Source organism: Fukomys damarensis, unplaced genomic scaffold (genome assembly GCF_012274545.1).
Source record: "Fukomys damarensis isolate Sample0158 unplaced genomic scaffold, DMR_v1.0_HiC HiC_scaffold_7, whole genome shotgun sequence".
In the NCBI taxonomy this organism is placed as follows: Eukaryota; Metazoa; Chordata; class Mammalia; order Rodentia; family Bathyergidae; genus Fukomys; species Fukomys damarensis.
Window position 1 is genome coordinate 25,006,126 of NW_022900919.1, and position 17,953 is coordinate 25,024,078.

The 17,953-nt window shown below is 52.8% G+C and overlaps 1 protein-coding gene across 1 annotated transcript in view; it reads left to right on the plus strand.

Annotated features, from left to right (window-relative positions):
• The window catches only part of Acss1 (acyl-CoA synthetase short chain family member 1), a gene marked incomplete at its 5' end in the record, with an annotated part of 36,322 nt that overhangs the window by 14,892 nt on the left and 3,477 nt on the right, over positions 1 to 17,953 (plus strand). The window contains 10 exons of the mRNA XM_010625624.2: positions 5,057 to 5,256; positions 7,176 to 7,351; positions 7,668 to 7,820; positions 11,243 to 11,390; positions 12,036 to 12,173; positions 12,845 to 12,937; positions 13,953 to 14,065; positions 14,316 to 14,442; positions 15,042 to 15,169; positions 15,303 to 15,366. Of these exons, the coding sequence (XP_010623926.1) occupies positions 5,057 to 5,256; positions 7,176 to 7,351; positions 7,668 to 7,820; positions 11,243 to 11,390; positions 12,036 to 12,173; positions 12,845 to 12,937; positions 13,953 to 14,065; positions 14,316 to 14,442; positions 15,042 to 15,169; positions 15,303 to 15,366 (1,340 nt within the window). The remainder of the gene's footprint in view (positions 1 to 5,056; positions 5,257 to 7,175; positions 7,352 to 7,667; positions 7,821 to 11,242; positions 11,391 to 12,035; positions 12,174 to 12,844; positions 12,938 to 13,952; positions 14,066 to 14,315; positions 14,443 to 15,041; positions 15,170 to 15,302; positions 15,367 to 17,953) is intronic.

The following is a 17,953-nucleotide window of genomic DNA, read 5'->3' on the forward strand; positions in this document are numbered from 1 at the left end:
GACTCTGCACCCTTTTCAGACTCGATCCTGCTACCAGCACCTGCTGCTGGACACAGAGCAGGAGTGGCTTCTTAAAGACTTCTGTATCAAATGATGATGCAGGAGTGGGTCACAGAGCAGCAGGAGAGCTGACCATGCCTCGCACAGACAGGCCACACACACACACACACCCACACACACTCACACACACACTCACAGAGGTAATGCACCCCCCAGTGAGGAGAGCTTTTGGCCACAGCTGCAGGAAACACTGGCTTCCTCTTTACTGTTTTGCTCCTAAGGGCACTTCCCAAGGTGCAGCAATGTGCAGCTTTCTGAGAAATGATCTCAGTAAAATAAATAAAGACTTTTAAGTAATAGAACACTTGTTCAGGTACAGAGAAGAATATTTAAGGTTATTTGGAATATAGACTACTCAGGACTCAGCTTTCTTTGTGGACATATGCAAATGATGTTCACAAATACACACATCTGGCTTTGTGTTCCTGGTGCCTAAAAGCAGTAACTCTGCGGACTGGCTCCAGGGGAAGGAAGCAGAGCTTCTGTGGACAGCTCCACATCAACTAGGAACAGCCTCGGGTCAGTACTAAAGATACCTGACTGTGAAGATCTGTAACCAACGTGATGCCTGCCTGAACTCAGACTACCCTGCCCCCTTCAGAATCTAAGATTAACCAAAAACAGGAAACAGAGTTTAGAGAAGAGAGAGGAAGAAATACACTGGTATTTGTTTATTTATCTTCCAGTCAAAACTGGTTCTTCATGGTGAGTGTTTTAGAGTATCTTCGCCTCCTAGACATTTCCTGATGCCAGCCTAGGAAAGTAAGATAAATTGCATTTCATGTGTTTAGGAAATAAATTATGAGGAGGCCTAGCTCAGTGGCAAAGTGTTTGCCCCACATGCGTGAGGCCCTAAGATCAATCTCCAGCACCACAAAAAACAAAAAAACAAAAAACAAAAAACAAAAAAAACCTGAATTGCACAAACACCTGCATAATCTGTTCACTTTCTACAATTACTCCGGCTGTCAGTATTCATGAAGTAAACAATAGCTGACTCTCCTGTCTGGCTGAAGTATAAGGTCTGCTGGGAAAGAAATTCAGGCTTCATTTATTGCCTTCTTCCTAGCATCTAGAACTTGGCCCTGCTTATAAAAGATGCTCAATAAATATTTGTTGAGCAAAGGCACGCAGCAGGTGAGTGTGAAACAGTGAGAACCCCACAGAGTGACCGGAGCCCCCTCCTCCCGCATCTTTCTGTCCCATACTATACCACTCTGGTGACAGCAGGGTGCTTCGTGGCACAGTCACTTCTGTGTCAGCCTGTGTGCTGCCATGGAGGGCTCTGCTCCACAGTCTCAGATGCAGCATCCGAAAGGATGCTTCTATCCTATCTCCAGAACTTAGTGTTTCCTTCAATGTGCTGTTTCTGGAAGACAGAGGAGGTGAAGGAGGAAAGGATGGATTTCTTGGATGGGACATGGCAAGACGGACCTCCTCTCTCAGAGCCAGGAACAGGCAGCTCCTGTACTGTGACTCATGGATGCGAGTCCTGCACGAAGCCCACCTTGCTCTGCAGCCCAGAGATCTCCTCTCTGAGTGTCTGTATTATCATTTATTATTTATTATTATTATTAATTATTATTATTATTATTTTGGTGCTGGGGTTGAAGTCCAGGGCCTTGCATGTACCAGCCAGGTGCCCTGCCACTGAACTGCACCCTCAGCCCTGCATTACTGTCTGATACAGAAGCAGGAGCATTTCTGCCTGTGGAAGTCTTTGAGAAACCACAGATGTTCAATTACATGGATTTAAACAATTTCTGAGTACCTGCAGTGGTAGAATCATTCAAACAACATTTATTTTTCAATGACTTGAAGACCTGTTTGCTGACCATGTTTTCCAGTGACACAAGTTGAAAGGTGAACATAAAAACTGATGTGTTACTTGTAAAGATGAGTAGAAACTGAGATAGAATTAGGTAAAAAATACATGCAAAAAAAGAAGCTTCCCTAATGTGTGCACTTGAGAGCATAGTGCTAAGTGTAATAGATCACACATGCTTAAATATCACATTGTTTCTCTTACATGAGAAACTCAGAGTGAAAATAAAGAGCAAAGTAAAAGGTAGATAATAAGAAGTAAGGAGCTGGATCATTCACGGGGGGATTACTCACATCAACAGATGCAGCAGGGGAGGGAAGGGGTAAAGCATGAAAAAAGAATTGAGATGTGGTATGTGGTGTACCACTGTTTACAGATGATGTAAACATTGTGTACTACAACACATGTTCTAATCAACTGAAGTAATTAAAACGTCCATGACTAGTATGGGTGGCCCTGGTTTAAGAGCACATTGGAGAAAATGTACCAGTAAACTCAATGAGAGAGAGAGAGAGAGAGAGAGAGAGAGAGAGAAGCACATTAGAGCATTAGAGGGTGCTGATTAGTGACTTAGGATTAAATTTTGAGCTACCTGTGTCACATATTAAAAAAATCAGTATGCTCTGGGACAGTGTGTAGTTCATGTAGAGCATGTGCTTAGCATACATGAATCCCTGGGTTCAATCCTCAGTACAGCAAATCATCATCATCACCATCTTTCATTTACTTGATCAAATACAGATAAGTAGAGATTAAGGGTCTGGGTCGCCATACTGCACTTTGGGCGGACGACATGGGAATGTGAATGTCTACTGGTAATATGGGCGTATCAGGAGAGAACTGTGAAGGGAGGATGAGAGAACCTGGAAAAGCCAAGTCTTTGAAGAGGATGAAGGGTGGGAGTATTTGGGAATTTGAAGAGCTGTCATCGAACGGCAGGTCTGTTCTGAGCAGCTTAAAGGACTAAGTCAAGATTAAGGAGTAGAGATTGAGCAGCTAGAATTTTAATCCAGTTTCAGGAGGGATGTCTCCCTATTACTGTGACAAGCAGCCCTGGGAAGTGACCTCTGGTGGGGTGAGTTTTAAGCAGAGGCTGGACTGCTGTGGGTTGGGGTTCCAGAACCAGAGAGGCTGCACCTTCTGATCTTCAAGGATTCCCGTCGACCTCAGGATGTGTGGCCATGGCAAAATAAGTAGGAAGTGACTTATTTGGATCGAATTCTTTGACTTATGAGGCTCAGAGACTTATGTGGATCACATTCTTTGTCAGAAGCCTGTTCTTTGGACATAACAGACTCAGCGAGCTCCTGAGGAACATGTGGAGGCCCATGTCGAGGCCTCACCAGGCCCTACTCCGGCACCTGCCTGTATACAGAGGCCTCTGTCCCCCAGAGAGCATATGATCATCCTCCTCTGTTCTCTAGAGCCTTCCTCAGTCAGCTGTGCTTCTGGAGGATGCTTACCTCTCATTCCTTTAATACCAGTGCTCACATGGTGCCTAGTGTGGGGTTTTTAACATCTTAGGAATTCACCAAAGTGAGTTAGTTGGCTTTAGTCATTTCAGAAAATGATTTCTAACAAACACTGATGGGAGTTTTCACTTGTTGGGAAAGAAAGTGAAGATTCATCAGCATAGGTCCTGGGTGGATTCTGTTTATTAATGCTTGAAACAGTTGTACCAAGTAGAGGGTGCTTACTCTTTATCTTACAATCACATGACAGCTGAGAGGCCAGGGCAGCAATATAGAAAGCTACCCCAGCCCTGCCTCACATCTGCAGAATAAAGACTGAATTTCCATACCATTGGGTGGAGGGCACTCAGCTCTGTCTCCCTAGCCTTGCACAGAGGCCTAAGCCCTAAGAACTGTGAGAATGGAGCCTTCTCCAATGCCCGGAGTTCCTTTGTGTTACTGACACAGCTCTTTAGTGCTGTAAGGGCCTTTTTTCTCAGAAGTAGTGTTCTGGGCCCTGGATTCTGCTTTGGGGTTTGTCGGGGGTGTTCTTTTGAGGAAACTTAGGCAAGGGGTGGGTGGTGAATGGTGTCTTTGTCCTCTTTTTGAAAGCTTCAGGGAGAAAAGATGAAATCCCTCCAGAGGCACTGGCAAGATGTAGGCTGGTCCTGCAGGGCTGGTTCTCAGGCGGTCTCCTTCCAATGGCTTTGGGAAGAAACAAAGGCTCCCTGAGGTCCCTGTTACCGATGGGAACTGTTCATTTTTATTCTGATTGGTCTCCTGGTGCAGGGTTGGGGGGGTGGCTCTGGTTGAACTTCACCTTTATCCTGGGCCTGGGCATCCCTTTGAACCAAGGCCTCATGCTTGGCAGGCTCTTGTGGAGCCTGATGCTGTCTGGACCAGGGAGAGGAGCCTGGGTTCCCTCTGAACCATCCTATGTTCTCTTTATTGCCATCAATTAAAATCAAACCACATAAAATGAAAAGGAGGAAACGGTTGGCTGTCACAATTCCCATGACTAAGCCCAATGAGAAGTGGTGTGGGAATAGAAGAAAAGGGAATGGTGAGCTCACTTCCATTTCTGGCTTCTTTTGTCTCCACCTCCGGCTCTACTTGGATGGAGTAGTGCACTCAGGGCTTGCTTTTCTCAGAATTGAGTATCATGGACTTGATTGGGTAGGGGTGGACCACGTGTTAACACAGAGCAGCCAATCATCTTGCCCAATGAGATGCTGTGCTCCCATTGGCTGGCTAAACCTAGCGATGGCCAGAATGTGGGGGGACTCCTGGAGAAAGGGTGCTGGGCATGTGGCTGCCTGGCCTTCTGACTCCGACTCTCTGTGTCCCAGGCTGGGATCTGGGTCCCAGATTGGCAAGAGGGTTGCTCAGTACACTTTGTCTGTGTTGAGTCAGAAAGGTGGGCTTCCCTTCCCAAGAGTGTCTTTCTTGCCATTTTCAAAGGCAGTCGTTTGTACAAGTCTATGGAATGTGTTCTGTGTATAGTTTCTTACCATCTCTGAGAAGCCCTGCTGGAAGTGGACACAAGGACAGCCTTGTCACTTAGCAAGGTGGAGGGGATTGGCCAAATGTCAAAACCATTTCTCTCTGGAAAAGAACTTACTATGCCACAAGTGTTCAGAGTCCACTGTCCTGCAGGGTTGGGCACATGCTTCCTTTGTGCATTGTCTCACCTTGCCTTTTCCTCTCCCCTGTGCTATAGGGAGCTGCTGGAGACCACGTGCCGCCTGGCCAATACGCTGAAGAGGTATGGAGTCCAGCGAGGGGACCGTGTGGCCATTTACATGCCGGTGTCCCCAGTGGCTGTGGCAGCAATGCTGGCCTGTGCCAGGATCGGAGCTGTCCACACAGTTATCTTTGCTGGATTCAGTGCAGAGTCCTTGGCTGGGAGGATCAATGATGGTGAGTACAGGGGCAGGGAAGGAGGGGTCAGGAGTCCCCAGGTCCTTGTTCCTGGGAGACTGGCTGTCAGGATGGAGATTAGTTGCAGTTAGATGTTAATAAAAAGTCACAAAGATAAATGCTAGGTGCTACCAGAGATAGAAATGGGGATGCGTGAGTGTTCTGTGAGCAGAGATCTGCCAGCTGCCACAGGGCTGGGTGGCAGATTCTCCCCCATAGCCTCCAGACAGGAGCCCGGCCTGCTGACACCTGCCTTTGGCCTAGGAGACTAAGCAGAGTGCCCATCAAGCCCATCAGGTGGGCAGACTATGAGCAAACAGCACATGACTGGAGCCATCTACTTTGTGGTGATTTGTTGTGGGGGCAAAGAGAATCTGTGTAGAGGCAGAGGCCTGCTCCAAACCAGGAGGGACAGTTGAGCCCAACCAGTGTCCCATGGCTCTTGTCTGTGTCCCATACTCCCCTGTCCAGCCCCATCAGCTATCCACAAAGGGGACCATTGAGCAGATTACCTGCATCCTACCCAGATCAGTCAACTTCCCTAGTGGGTAGTTTTGCCCTGAAGGAAAATACGTGTGGCTGGGGATCACAGAGACGTCTTGGTGCCCCAGGCAAGGATAATCACCTCTAGGTGGGTCTAGATCAGTAATGGCAAACATTTTAGAGCTTTCAGTGATACAAAGAGCCCATGGCAGCATGTGTGACCTAGGTTTGCCACCACTGGCCTAGAGGATCTCTAGCCCCCGGATAGTCCTGCCAGCTCATCTAGTTGCAAATCCTGTGCAGAATTCTCTGGTGGCCTCAAAGATGTGATGTCTCTGAGGCACTTAGGAGGGAGAAAGAGGGTAAGCATGTGACTTGAAAGAACTTTCAGACAGAAGAGGAGAAGAACAGACTCAGACAAGGTCCCAGCAAGGCTGAGCCTCTGAGGGGCGGTCCTGGGAACTGCCAAAGGCAGAGAGAAGTGAGAACAGAGCCTCATCCACAGGGAGCCCCACTGTATAGCTCATATGGATCAAGCTGGCACACTTGTGGCTGAGGAGTTGGGTGTTCACACTACGTCTCTCCAGAGTAGCTGCTTGGGGAGCACCTCCACTCATGGCTCTGGAAGAGGCCCCTGGTTCAGACTGACTAGAGGACCCCGGGCCTGTGGCTGTGGAAGAGAACCTGCTATGCTGTTTCTATACCTGTTGTTTGCTCCTGAATCCTCCTCAGAGACTAATAACCACCACAGCCTTAGTCCCTCTGGGTCCTCCTAGGTGGCTGCAGGGCTGAGAGTGATTCTTTTGCCTATGGGTCTCAGGCCTAGGGTGTGTGGTCCTCACTCCCTCTGCTGGCCTCGCCCTCTCTTGGTTGTGGAAGGTCGGGTCCCTTAGCATAGCCCTGGGCCTGGCTTCTCCTGACAGGGTCACTGACGAGCAGGTATGGCCTGGGAGCTTCCCCTCAAGGTAAGGGCATGCAGGCTGCTCCTGGGCATCCATCCTGGTGGCACCTCTGTTCTGTTCCCGGTGGACTATGAGTTAAAAGCAGGTGAGCTAAAAATCAGCCTGGACAGGGCCTGTCTCAGGGAACGCCTCGGGCTTGATCTCTGCCTCTCGAGCTTCTCTGTCACCACAGTTGCTGTGGGTAGCCTGCCTGGAGACACTTGTGTCAGGAGGATGAGACAGCTGGAGGTGAGAGACTCGTGCTCCAGGAGAGTGACGCTTTTGTGCCTTGTCTCAGACCCTTCCTCACTCGCCTCCAGTGGGCCAGGCCTCACATGCTGTGCCATGCTGCTGGTGCAGGATTGTGTCTCTGGTTCTTCTACTCTGGGTAGACACTCTCCAGTACACTCTGAGGCCTGGACGTGTGGCCACAAGCAGGCTGAGGGTTGAAGCAGGGAGGAGACTGATCAAACGTGTCACTGCTGTCTCTGTTAGCCAAGTGCAAAGTGGTCATTACCTTCAACCAAGGACTCCGGGGAGGACGTGTGGTAGAGCTGAAAAAAATAGTGGATGAAGCCGTGAAGAACTGCCCAACAGTCCAGCACGTCCTGGTGGCACACAGGACAGAGAACAAGGTCCCCATGGGGGTGCTGGATGTCCCTCTTGAGCAGGTAGGTTTGCCCCACTTTATGTGGTTTGGGGATGAGTTTTATTGGTGAACTGGGTCTGGGGCCTGTTTGGCTGTGGCTGTCATTCTGGGTTCCCCTGTAGTACCGGCCTCCCCCTTTCCTTTTTGGTACTGGAATGGAACCCAGGGCCTCATGCCTGCTGAGCACATGCTCTCCCACTGTGTTGCATCCCCAGCCCAGATCCGTCTTTTTATTCTGTGTCTGCTATAGTTGAGCCTGGGGAACCAGGGAGGTGCTCTCTGGGGCAGGGGTTGCTCACAGAGCCAGGCTGAGTCATCTCTGCACTTCTCCCCTTCAGGAGATGGCACAGGAGGCCCCCGTGTGCATCCCAGAAAGCATGGGCAGTGAGGACATGCTCTTCATGCTGTACACTTCGGGGAGCACTGGGTCACCCAAGGGGCTGGTGCACACCCAGGCGGGCTACCTGCTGTACGCCGCCCTGACGCACAAGGTAGGTGCGGGGCTGGTGCTTGGTGTGTGGTGTGCCGTGTTTACAAACAGGGCCACATGAACGGTGATGCTACAGCAGAGGGGTGGGACTGTGTATGTGAGAGGAGTCTGGGTCCTCTGGTTCCACTTTGGGACAGGGCCTTGGTTGCTCTGACTCCCAGGCTGCTGCTGCTCTAGTTTCTGCCTTCATGGGTTCCTCATGTTCATAAAGTGTCAAAAAGTGCATCTTAGGATTGTATTGCAAATGAAAGAACCTAAACAACACAAATCTATGATGCTGGGATGTGGCTTAGTGGTAAAGAGTGTGCCTCATGTGTGGGAGGCCCTGGATTCAAATCCCATCCATGAGGGAGAAAAGAATCTAAAAACTGGAATGGGATAAAGATGAATACAGATGCTCATAAAAATTCAGGCATGCTCCTCACTTAAAGGCTTACTTTTTTCCTCTGTCTTTAAGAGAAAACATTTTTGTAGACCCCTAAAAGATTTGTGGAGTCTAGACCCTACTCATTTTAAAAGTAAAATTTAAAAAGACAGCATTATAAAGGAATTTACATTTAGTGTGTAGAAATTACATTACAGTGTGTAACCCTCTTGGGATACAGAAGCAAATGACAGAGCCTGGCTTTTATTCCAATAAATGCATCTGCAAATCAGCATTCAAGAAAACATGTGGGGTTGTGGTTTTTCAGGGCATCCTTGGCAACTTTGGGTACTACCTGGTACTTCCCAGGTGGGCTTGAATTTCAAGGTACCACCTGTAGACGGGATCCTGTTCCAGGCCTCCTCAGCATCTGCTGGTGGCAGCAACAAAGGAAACTCACAGGCTCATGTGGCCTGCAAGCCCTGGCCATGTGGGCAGAGCTTGGATGCCATCCTGGCTGATGGCTCCTGTCCCTGTCATGGCCATCTTTCACCACACAGACAAGGTACTTCGTCAGGCTTCTGTTCCTCAGCTGGGCTGACCCAGGGCAGCGTGGTCGCAGTAGAGTCCTGGCCGGATTGGAGTCCCAGGTCCAGTTCTGACTTGGTCACTGTGGGCAGTGATCGAAGTGGGACTGAAATGCTGATTGGCCTATCTGGGTCACATGGGAGGTGATCCCTGGGACAGAAAGTAAAAGGGTCATGGGGAAGGAGAAGCAGATGCTGGGACAGGGCCACCTGGCACCTGCATGTGCGCAGCATGTAGCCCCCCTTTGAGGATACTGACAGTGAGGCAGACAGATGGATGCTGCGTAGGGACAGTGTGGAGGATACCTGATGGAGAGGCAGACAGACAGATGCAGGGCCAGTGGTGAGGACACTGATGGAGAGAGGCTAGACAGACACCTTGCAGGGCTGCCGAGCAGACCATGCGTTAGGCTGAGCATAGAGCTCCATGGTGACATCATTGCCACTTACTGCTAGCTGACCTCACAGAGGTCACAACCCTAAAAAACGCAGAGCTTTCTCAACCCTGATTTTTCTTAGCTGACCACCCCCTCTTCCAGTTGGTGGTGGGACGCTGCAAAGATGTGCAGATTGTGCAAGACACTTGGAAAGTAGCCCCTGGGACTGAATGCGGAGAGATCTCTTTGCATTATTTATATAAAATGTACACTAGGGAGCTGTAAGCAGGCGTGGGACTTCATCCTTGTGTGTTCAGAGTGTTTCCAGGACACTGTTGACATGAGCAAGAAATGTGAGGCTACGGGGACAGGATGGCATCTTTTGAATTTCTCTTCCATACTTGGAGATTTTTGGGGCATCAGGCGTAGGCACCGTCAGGCTCCTGTGGATGAGACTGAGTGTGAATGGCTGAGGAAAGGGAAGCATGCATCATTTTGCTTGTTAGCACTGAGGGGCAGCTCTGTGCTGGGCACAACACTCAGGCCTGGGGTTTACGGAGCCTGGGATACCCGTAGGATCACAGACAGCCATGTGACCCACCCGCTCGGTGACATGTGGGAGCAGCATTGTTTGGATACATTGTGTGCTCTGGATTCTGCTCTGTTGTGGCCGGTATAGCTGGTACAGCTGCTGCAGCTGCCTGTGCCCGTGTTCTCAGCTGTAAGTTGGATCAACAGTCCTCACAGCTGGGCCACCCCGAGCTCAGGTGACAGTTGTGCCCTGCCTTGGACGAATGTATTGTTGCCGCCACTGGCAACTGGAAGGAGGAGAGGCTGATGCTAAGGCCGGAGCATTGTGGATGGCGGGGCAGAGCTGCTCACTTCATGGCAGCTGTGAGCAGAACACTGGGGGAGAACCAGAGAGGAAGGGCCAGGAACTGGACGTGGTCCCTGGGGTCACACCTCTGGGACCCACCCCGACACACCTAGGAGTGTGCTCTTTCTGTCCCCAGTTAAGTTGACAGTCAGGATGAACTGTCACAGTGCTTGTGGGTTCTAGTGTGTGAGCTTGTGCACAAGCATGTTTGTGCACGTGCTTGTTTGCCACGCATGTGTGTGCCTGCATGTGCACCTGTGTGTGCATGTATTTGTCCACATGTATGTGCACATGTGTTTATGTGTATGTATATGCATGCTTGTGACGAGGGAATTTGGGCTGTTAGGGAAAAGGCTGCTGACTCTGAAGGATATTGGGGTGTGCACTAGGGGTCAGGGAGCTGCCTGGCTGTGGGTCCCCTGGGGAGTGACTAGTCCCAGGCATCTGGTCTCCCTTCAGGAACTACAGGCTTGGCAATGTGGATCCGAGTTGAATTCCTAATCCCTTTAGCTCCATGCTGTATGGATAAGGATGACTTGGTTATCCAGCAAACAAAACTTCATTCTTCCACATGGACAAACAGCTCCTCAGGGGCCTGGCCACTCACAGCCCTACTGAGCTGCCTGCAAACTCCAGGGTGAACTGACTGCTGGTCTGCAGGGGCAGGACCCTGGCAACAATTCACCAAGAGTGAAAAGCAGTCTTTTAAAAACACATACAGAAAACCACCCAAACCACATGTGTGGCTCAGTGAGTCATTTGAGCAAACACCAAATTCTGGTCAACAAATGGAATGTTACCAGCCATGCAGGAGCTGGATGAAGTTCCTGCTGCATGCCTGCTTCAGGACCGGGACAGCTTGGGCTCTGGGGAGCCCCTCAAGCCTCTCACTGCAGTCCCCAGAGCCACCCCTCTCCTATGGCTCAGCGTTGCCTGGCTGTGCACATCTGCTCTGAGTGTGGCAGCACGCTTGCACCTGGCTACTATCACCCATGCACATTTGCAAGGCTCACTCTGCTGCCACGTGTCCAGTAATCGTCTTTCCCTGCTAAGTCCTGTGCACACCTCTGTGACACCCAGTCACCTGCTGCTGGTGGCTATGAGTGGCTGCCTATCAGTTTTGAACCACTGGGCAGGCTCCACCTTGTGTCAGTGACATGTGGGAATGTGGTGGGGATGGAAGGACACCATCTGATGCCCCCCCCACTGTGTCTGCAGCTTGTGTTTGACTATCAGCCAGGCGATGTCTTTGGCTGTGTGGCAGACATTGGCTGGATCACAGGACACAGCTACGTGGTATATGGACCCCTCTGCAATGGTGCCACCAGCATCCTTTTTGAGAGCACCCCAGTCTACCCCAATGCTGGTAAGGACCCCATCTGGTACCTGTTCTGGGTGGCAGGGCCAGATGCAGGAGAGGTGTAGGTCTTGTGGTCCTGAGAACCATATGCCAAGGGAATAGCGGAACTGGCAGCCTTGAACCTGTGGGTAGATGGGAGCTGGAAGCTGTCTGCAGGGCACTGAGGTGGCAGAGTCTGACAAGGAGCCAGGCAACACCATATCTCATGCCACCCTTCCAGGTTCCTGTCCTTTTACTTTAAGCCGGCTGCCCTGGAATCCTTTAGCCTAGTCTTTCCTGCTTCTGAGACTGCCTCACTGGTCAGCCCACCCCTTCGTCAAGTCCAGGTCCACAGACTTCATGGCTGCCCAGCTCTGTGCGTGGCCCGGAGCCTCTCTTTAAGTAGGGAGTCTGGGGGTCAGGAGAGGATGTGAACAGGGCTGTGTCTTAGGTGTACTTGTATTCTGGTCCTGCAGGGAATGGTGGGGTTGGCAGGGTTCCAGGGCCAGGTGTCTTGTTGGGCAGGGGGCTCAACTGTGAGGTATGTGCAGCACACAGGGAGGACGTGTCACCCCTTCCCAGAGGATGGGAGCATTTCTTGGTGACCATGGGCAGACATCTGTACACACCTGTATCTGGCTCATCTTGCTGACTGTGTTTGGCCTCCTGCAGGTCGGTACTGGGAGATGGTGCAGAGGCTGGGGGTCAGTCAGTTCTATGGTGCCCCAACTGCCATCCGGCTGCTCCTGAAGCTCGGGGATGTCTGGGTGAAGAAGTATGACCGCTCGTCTCTGCGCACCCTGGGCTCGGGTGAGCGCCCACACTGGGGTGGGGGCAGAGGGTGTGGCCAGAAGGGTGGGTGTGTCAGGTGGACACGAGGAGTTAGGTCGGGGGCCCTGGGCCTCATGTGCGTTGGTCAGCAGATGGGCGTAAGGCTGCATGGTGTGGGCAGAGCAGTGCATGCCCTCATGCTGTGTGGTATCCGGTGCAGGCTCTGCCATTATCAACTGGTACACCCTTGAGGGAGTCTGTGGCTTCCACCTTTGGTGGACAGGGCTGTGGGGCCATTCTGTGTGCTCACTTTGGTGTCCGGCTGCACTTCATTCTGTGGAGCACATGTCCAGAGTCAAATTTTGGGATAACAGAAAAAACATGAGCTTAGTATTAGTAGACTTTGCTCCCCGACTATTGTTAAGTAGTTGCCTTGAGCATGTGCTCTCCTAAGTATTAGAAGAAATGTCTTGATCACCTCCCCCAAATTGCATGGTGTGTGTGACACTCTGTTCCCCACATTCTTGCACTCTTTTTGCCTTTGCACCTTGTAACAGCTGCTTGTGTTTCTCTGCTAAATATGATGATTCAGTCTCTCTAGGTCTCCTCAGATGACATTTGGAGAAACTTCAGAGTGGTTTTCCCAGTAGCTGCCCAGTGGCCCCTGGCCTCTGTATGGCACTAAGCTCTCGCTCTCTGTGTCCTTCCAGTGGGTGAGCCCATCAATCACGAGGCCTGGGAATGGCTGCACAAGGTGGTAGGGGATGGCAGGTGCACACTGGTAGACACCTGGTGGCAGACAGGTGAGCGTTCCCAGCAAGCACTGGACTCCTAGGATGGTTTCCTCTGGGTTAGGATCTGGGGATCTAGACTGGGGCTGGGGCTCCTGGAGCCGGATTGGCAGAGTTCACTGCACTACCCAGGATGCAGCCTAGCTGTGCTTAGTGGCTGTTCCACCCTAGTGAGGACTTCTCAGAGCCTCAGTTTCCCTACCTGTGACATAGGGGCCCCCAGGCCTAGTATGGACGGAATGTGCTGGCACAGGCTGTGGTCCAGCCTGGTGTGATGAGCACACAGGGCTCCCTTCTCTCTGCAGCCCCCTTCCTTGTTGTTGGGGTGCTGGCATGGAGTCCACTGAGCACAGTTCTGTAGCGGGGGTGGACCTGTCATCCCAGAGTCTCAAGTCCCCGTTGGGTTTAGCAGGAGAGGATGCTTTCTGTGGGACACTGTTTTGATTTCTCCCCTCCTCTCTCAGGTGTCTGACTCTCTGGATGTGTCAGAGATGATGACACTATCCCCTGAGCTGCCACAGTGGTCCTCTCTGACTGGGTAGGGACCTTGCACTCCTCCTCTCAGGGATGTGTCCATCCAGGCCACAGAGGCAGGTGCCAGAGCAGTGTGAGGCTAGGCCTTATGGGTGTAAGTGGGCACTGGCCAGGCCAGTCCTTCTTGTGCAAGCAGGTGGCTCTGCCCTTCCTGGTTCAGAAGGTGGGGGCCAAATCTGGAGGGTGGCATGGGGCAGAGGGACTCACAGGTTCCCTACTGCAGGACAAGGCCCTGAAACATGGCACCTGGCCCCAGCATGGTCCCAGAGACATGACACCTGGCCACAGGGTGGGTCCAGGGCTGCACCCACCTGATCACCCCCTTGTGTTCACACTGAGGGGCCTTAGCCATGTTTACCCTGACAGAGGTCCCGGGGTTACTGGGGTTAACCCTTCCCCACCCCTGCTCTGACGAGCACAGTGGGCATCCAGTGCCCTTTGGGGACGCAGTCTGGGCTCCCAGCCAACCAGTATTTCCTCTCCTCTCTTACAGAGACTGGTGGCATCTGCATCGCTCCCCGGCCCTCAGAAGAAGGAGCTGAAATCCTCCCTGGCATGGCCATGAGGCCCTTTTTTGGCATCTTGCCCACTCTCATGGATGAGAAGGTGCATGGGCCCTGCACAGGCCAGTCCCCTGCTATCCCTCGCCACACACCAGTGCCTGCTTCCCAGACCTCTCAGGGTGCTGTCTTGATGACATCGCTGTGGGGGGCAATCCCCGGGCTTTTGGGAGGAAGGCTCTGGGCGCCTTCTGGATCTGATTGTCATCTTTCTGCTGCAGTCGAGCAGTGAGGAAGATGATGCCGATGGTCCATTCTCACATCTAACTCTCTCACCCTGTCTTCTGGGTCTGCAGGGCAACGTGGTGGAGGGTGGCGATGTCTCTGGGGCCTTGTGCATTGCCCAGGCCTGGCCAGGTATGGCCAGGACCATCTATGGTGACCACCAGAGATTCATAGACTCCTACTTCAGGGCCTACCCAGGTGAGCGGCTGGAGTGGCCCTTATGCCCAGCCTGTGTTCTGCAGAACATCCCAGGAATGGCAGTGGTGGGCAGCATGGCATGGGGGTGAAGGACAGGTACACGGAGGCTCATATAATGTGGAGTCAGCCCCACCTTGGGCCTCTGTGGGCCAGGGCCGTGAGTATGTGGTCAGTGAGCACTGGGCCGGGGTGGCCCCATTGGCTGTTAGCAGAGGGGAATGGAGGAAACACTGTGGACAGTGGCTGTGACTAGGGATTTCCTGCAGCTTGTGTCTGTGCTTTCCCAGCTGTTGTGCTATTGGGCTGGAAGTTATACGAATGCCACCTTGTCTTGTTGAAACTGATGACTTCCAGTCTCAAGCTTGTCCTGAGGCTCTTTGGGCTTCCTCAGATGTGCCCATTCTGCTCTCCTCTCCGTGTCTGCAGTCAGGTGTCACCAGCTGCCTGCTTGGGAGGTTTGGCTGGGACTACAGGGAGACTATGAGGAGGGCCAGCAGGCCAGGATGGCAGCCTTGGCCTGCAGCCTGTGGCCAGGATGGGGCCCTACCACAGAGGGCCAGAGTTCAGGGCTCCTGAGTGAGTCCTCTGCTGGACTGCAGGCTACTACTTTACTGGAGATGGGGCTCACCGAACCCAGGACGGCTACTACCAGATCACAGGACGCATGGATGACGTCATCAACATCAGTGGCCACCGCCTGGGCACTGCAGAGATCGAGGATGCCATGGTGAGCACAGCCTGGCTTCTGCTTTGCTCTGGCACTGCCATGATGCTGTTGGCCTCTGAGTGGGGTGGGAATATGACCTGAGCCACCCCTAGGCCATGGGACTCACCACTTTGCCCTGCTCTCTGTGGTACAGGCTGACCACCCCGCTGTGCCGGAGACTGCTGTCATAGGCTACCCCCATGACATCAAAGGAGAAGGTAAGTGGCCCCTTGAGCAGCCTCACTGATGCCAACCTGGTGCCTGCCATGGGTGCCCCCTAAACAGAGTGGGCTGGAGCACTGGTGACAAGGTCTGCAGGGCAGAGCTGTTGCTCTTCTTCTCTCCCAAGCAGAGGTTTTGGATGAGGAGGCTGACAGCATGTGGTGGGGAGGTTGGGGTTCTGATGGGGGTCCGGATGGGAGCCATGGCTCAGTTAACCCTACCTGAGCTTGGGAAGTTTGTCCTGTGGTGCTGGCCCTCTGTCTGGGCATTATCTATGTCTTGTCACACAGTGTTCCTGAGCTGTCCAGCCACTTGGCTCTCCCCTCTGCCCTGCCGGCTCAGTGGCAGGTGGGATGCAGGGGAGAGCCTGTCATAGGCTTTGGCTGCACCTGGACTGGGGAGAAGCCTGGCTGTGTTCCCACTGGCATGGGCACCTTCTGGGGACATGGAATGAGTGGAACAGCCTCCTCTCCCAGGACACATTTGGTTCTAGAGCCAATGAGGCCCAAGTCCCCAGGGTCTGGGCATGGGCAGGAGTGCCTGCATGTTGTAAGCTGCTTGGCCTGCTGTGACCCTGTGCTCAGTCACCACTGGGCACGTCAACGCCATGCTGGGTCTTTGCTGGGTGCACTACTCTTGGGCACACCAATGCTGAGCCAGGTCACTTCTGGGGACACCACCCCTTTGCCGTGTCACCTCTGGGCACACTGACCCCATGCCAGGTCACTGCTGGGTACACTGACCATGCCTTCCCTGCCTTGTGGCCTGGGACAGAGACTTCTTGCTCTTCTGTGGCTCACTGGATCACAGCTTGTACTAAACATCACCTGCCTGCCTGCGCCATCGTGTACCTCTGTGCAGTATTTATTCAGAAGGTTTCTGTATTTTATTTTGTTTTGGTGCTTTGTACATTCTGAGGATAGGTCTTACTGCCCTATACACCCTATTCCTTCAGATATTTTCTTTAAATTGACCTATTGTAAATTTTAAAATCTGTGCAAGCTTCAGAAAGAGCATTTTCCATGGCTCGAAACAGCTGTGGGGAGGAGGGTCACTGTGGCTTTGTGATGAAATCTGTAGGGGCTGCCTCAGCAGAGGCCTTCTGTAGGCCTAATCAGAATAGGGACAGAGGCAGGAGTAGTTGCCCAGCCTGGCAGGGTGACCCGTGTCCCACCCGTGGGCCCCATACTGGCAAGGTCTGTGATTTGCACAGTGGCTGGGCTGCTAGGTTGTCACAGGTCTGGACCTTTGTAGATCAAAGCTGAGCTGTGCTGGCTGCTTGGGTGCTGGGAGCCACAGAGGGCCCTGGGGCTGCACAAAGGACCTCAGCTTGGCATTGTTCCCGTGGTTCCTCTGGGTGAACCCCAGGGGAGAGTGCAGGACCAAGAGAGGCCGCCTGGAGGGAGGACTATAGCCATCACATGAGGGTCTGCGATGGGTGCTGTGTCTGCTGCCGTGGCTCAGGGCACAGGGCAGAATCTCTGGGTGAGCATCCCAGCTGCCAGTGCCCATCTGCAGCTAGAGTAGCTCTCCTGTCCGGAGCAGGCCTGGGTCAGTCACTTGCCAACAGTGGGGATTTTGTGCTGTTTCCTGGTTTCTAAGGTACTGGAGCATCTGTTTGCTTTTAATTTGTGGATGACCCTGTACCACTTCTGTCTGTACACCGTGCAAATTTGTTCTCTTTCTCCGGCTGGCACATGATCTGTGGGAGGGGAGCCCCAGATTGAGATTGCTTCCGACTCGGCCCCCTGATCCTGGCTGGGTTTTCGTTCCTCTGGCCTCAGCCTCCTGCCTCCATCTACATGTCTCCTCCCCTCTCCGGCTGAGGACTCCACAGTCCAGGCCACTCCATCCCCATCTCAGCTCCAGGACGAGGAGCACTGGGTTCTTTCCATCAGAGATCTCACAGCCTGCAGGTGGGGTGATGCCCATCCCCACAGGGCAAGGGCCACAGCCAGACTCAGGGTCAGGAAAGCCTCCACAGGGCATCAAGGCTGGACTGGGTCTTAAGAGGTAAGTAGGAGTTTGCTGGGTGGAGATGGGAGCCTTTCAGGCAGAAGCTGAGGCTGCTGCAGAGCCAGCCATGCAGGCACAGTCACCCTGGTGGTCATCGGTAGGGCTTCTGCCGTGCTGCGGCCTGGTCTCTCTCCTGGGGACACAGTGGAGAGCAAGACAGGGTCTGTACCGTCATGGCCACTGTGCTGGGAGGTGGCGCAGAGGTGGGAGAGGCAGACCTGAACAGCAGTCAGCTTGGAGAGGGAACCGTGCACATGGGTGAGAGGTGTGGAGGATGAGGAGGAAGCAGGGTTGGTGTGGGCATCATGGAGCACTGTGGCAGTGGGGCTGTGATGTGGGGGAATTGGGGACTCGTGGAGGACAGACGTCGGGTCCAGGGGGACTGTGGGCTCCAGGCACGGCTCTTCCGGAGCCACTGGGATGTTGACAAAATGGATGTTTGTGCTGACTGGGGCTGCCCAGCACCACTGTGATAGTGCTGAGACAGCGGAAGCAGCTGAGGGGAGTGTTTTCAGGTTAATCTGAACTCCAGTGGCCTCGGTGTTCAAGACCATGCCTGCCACATCT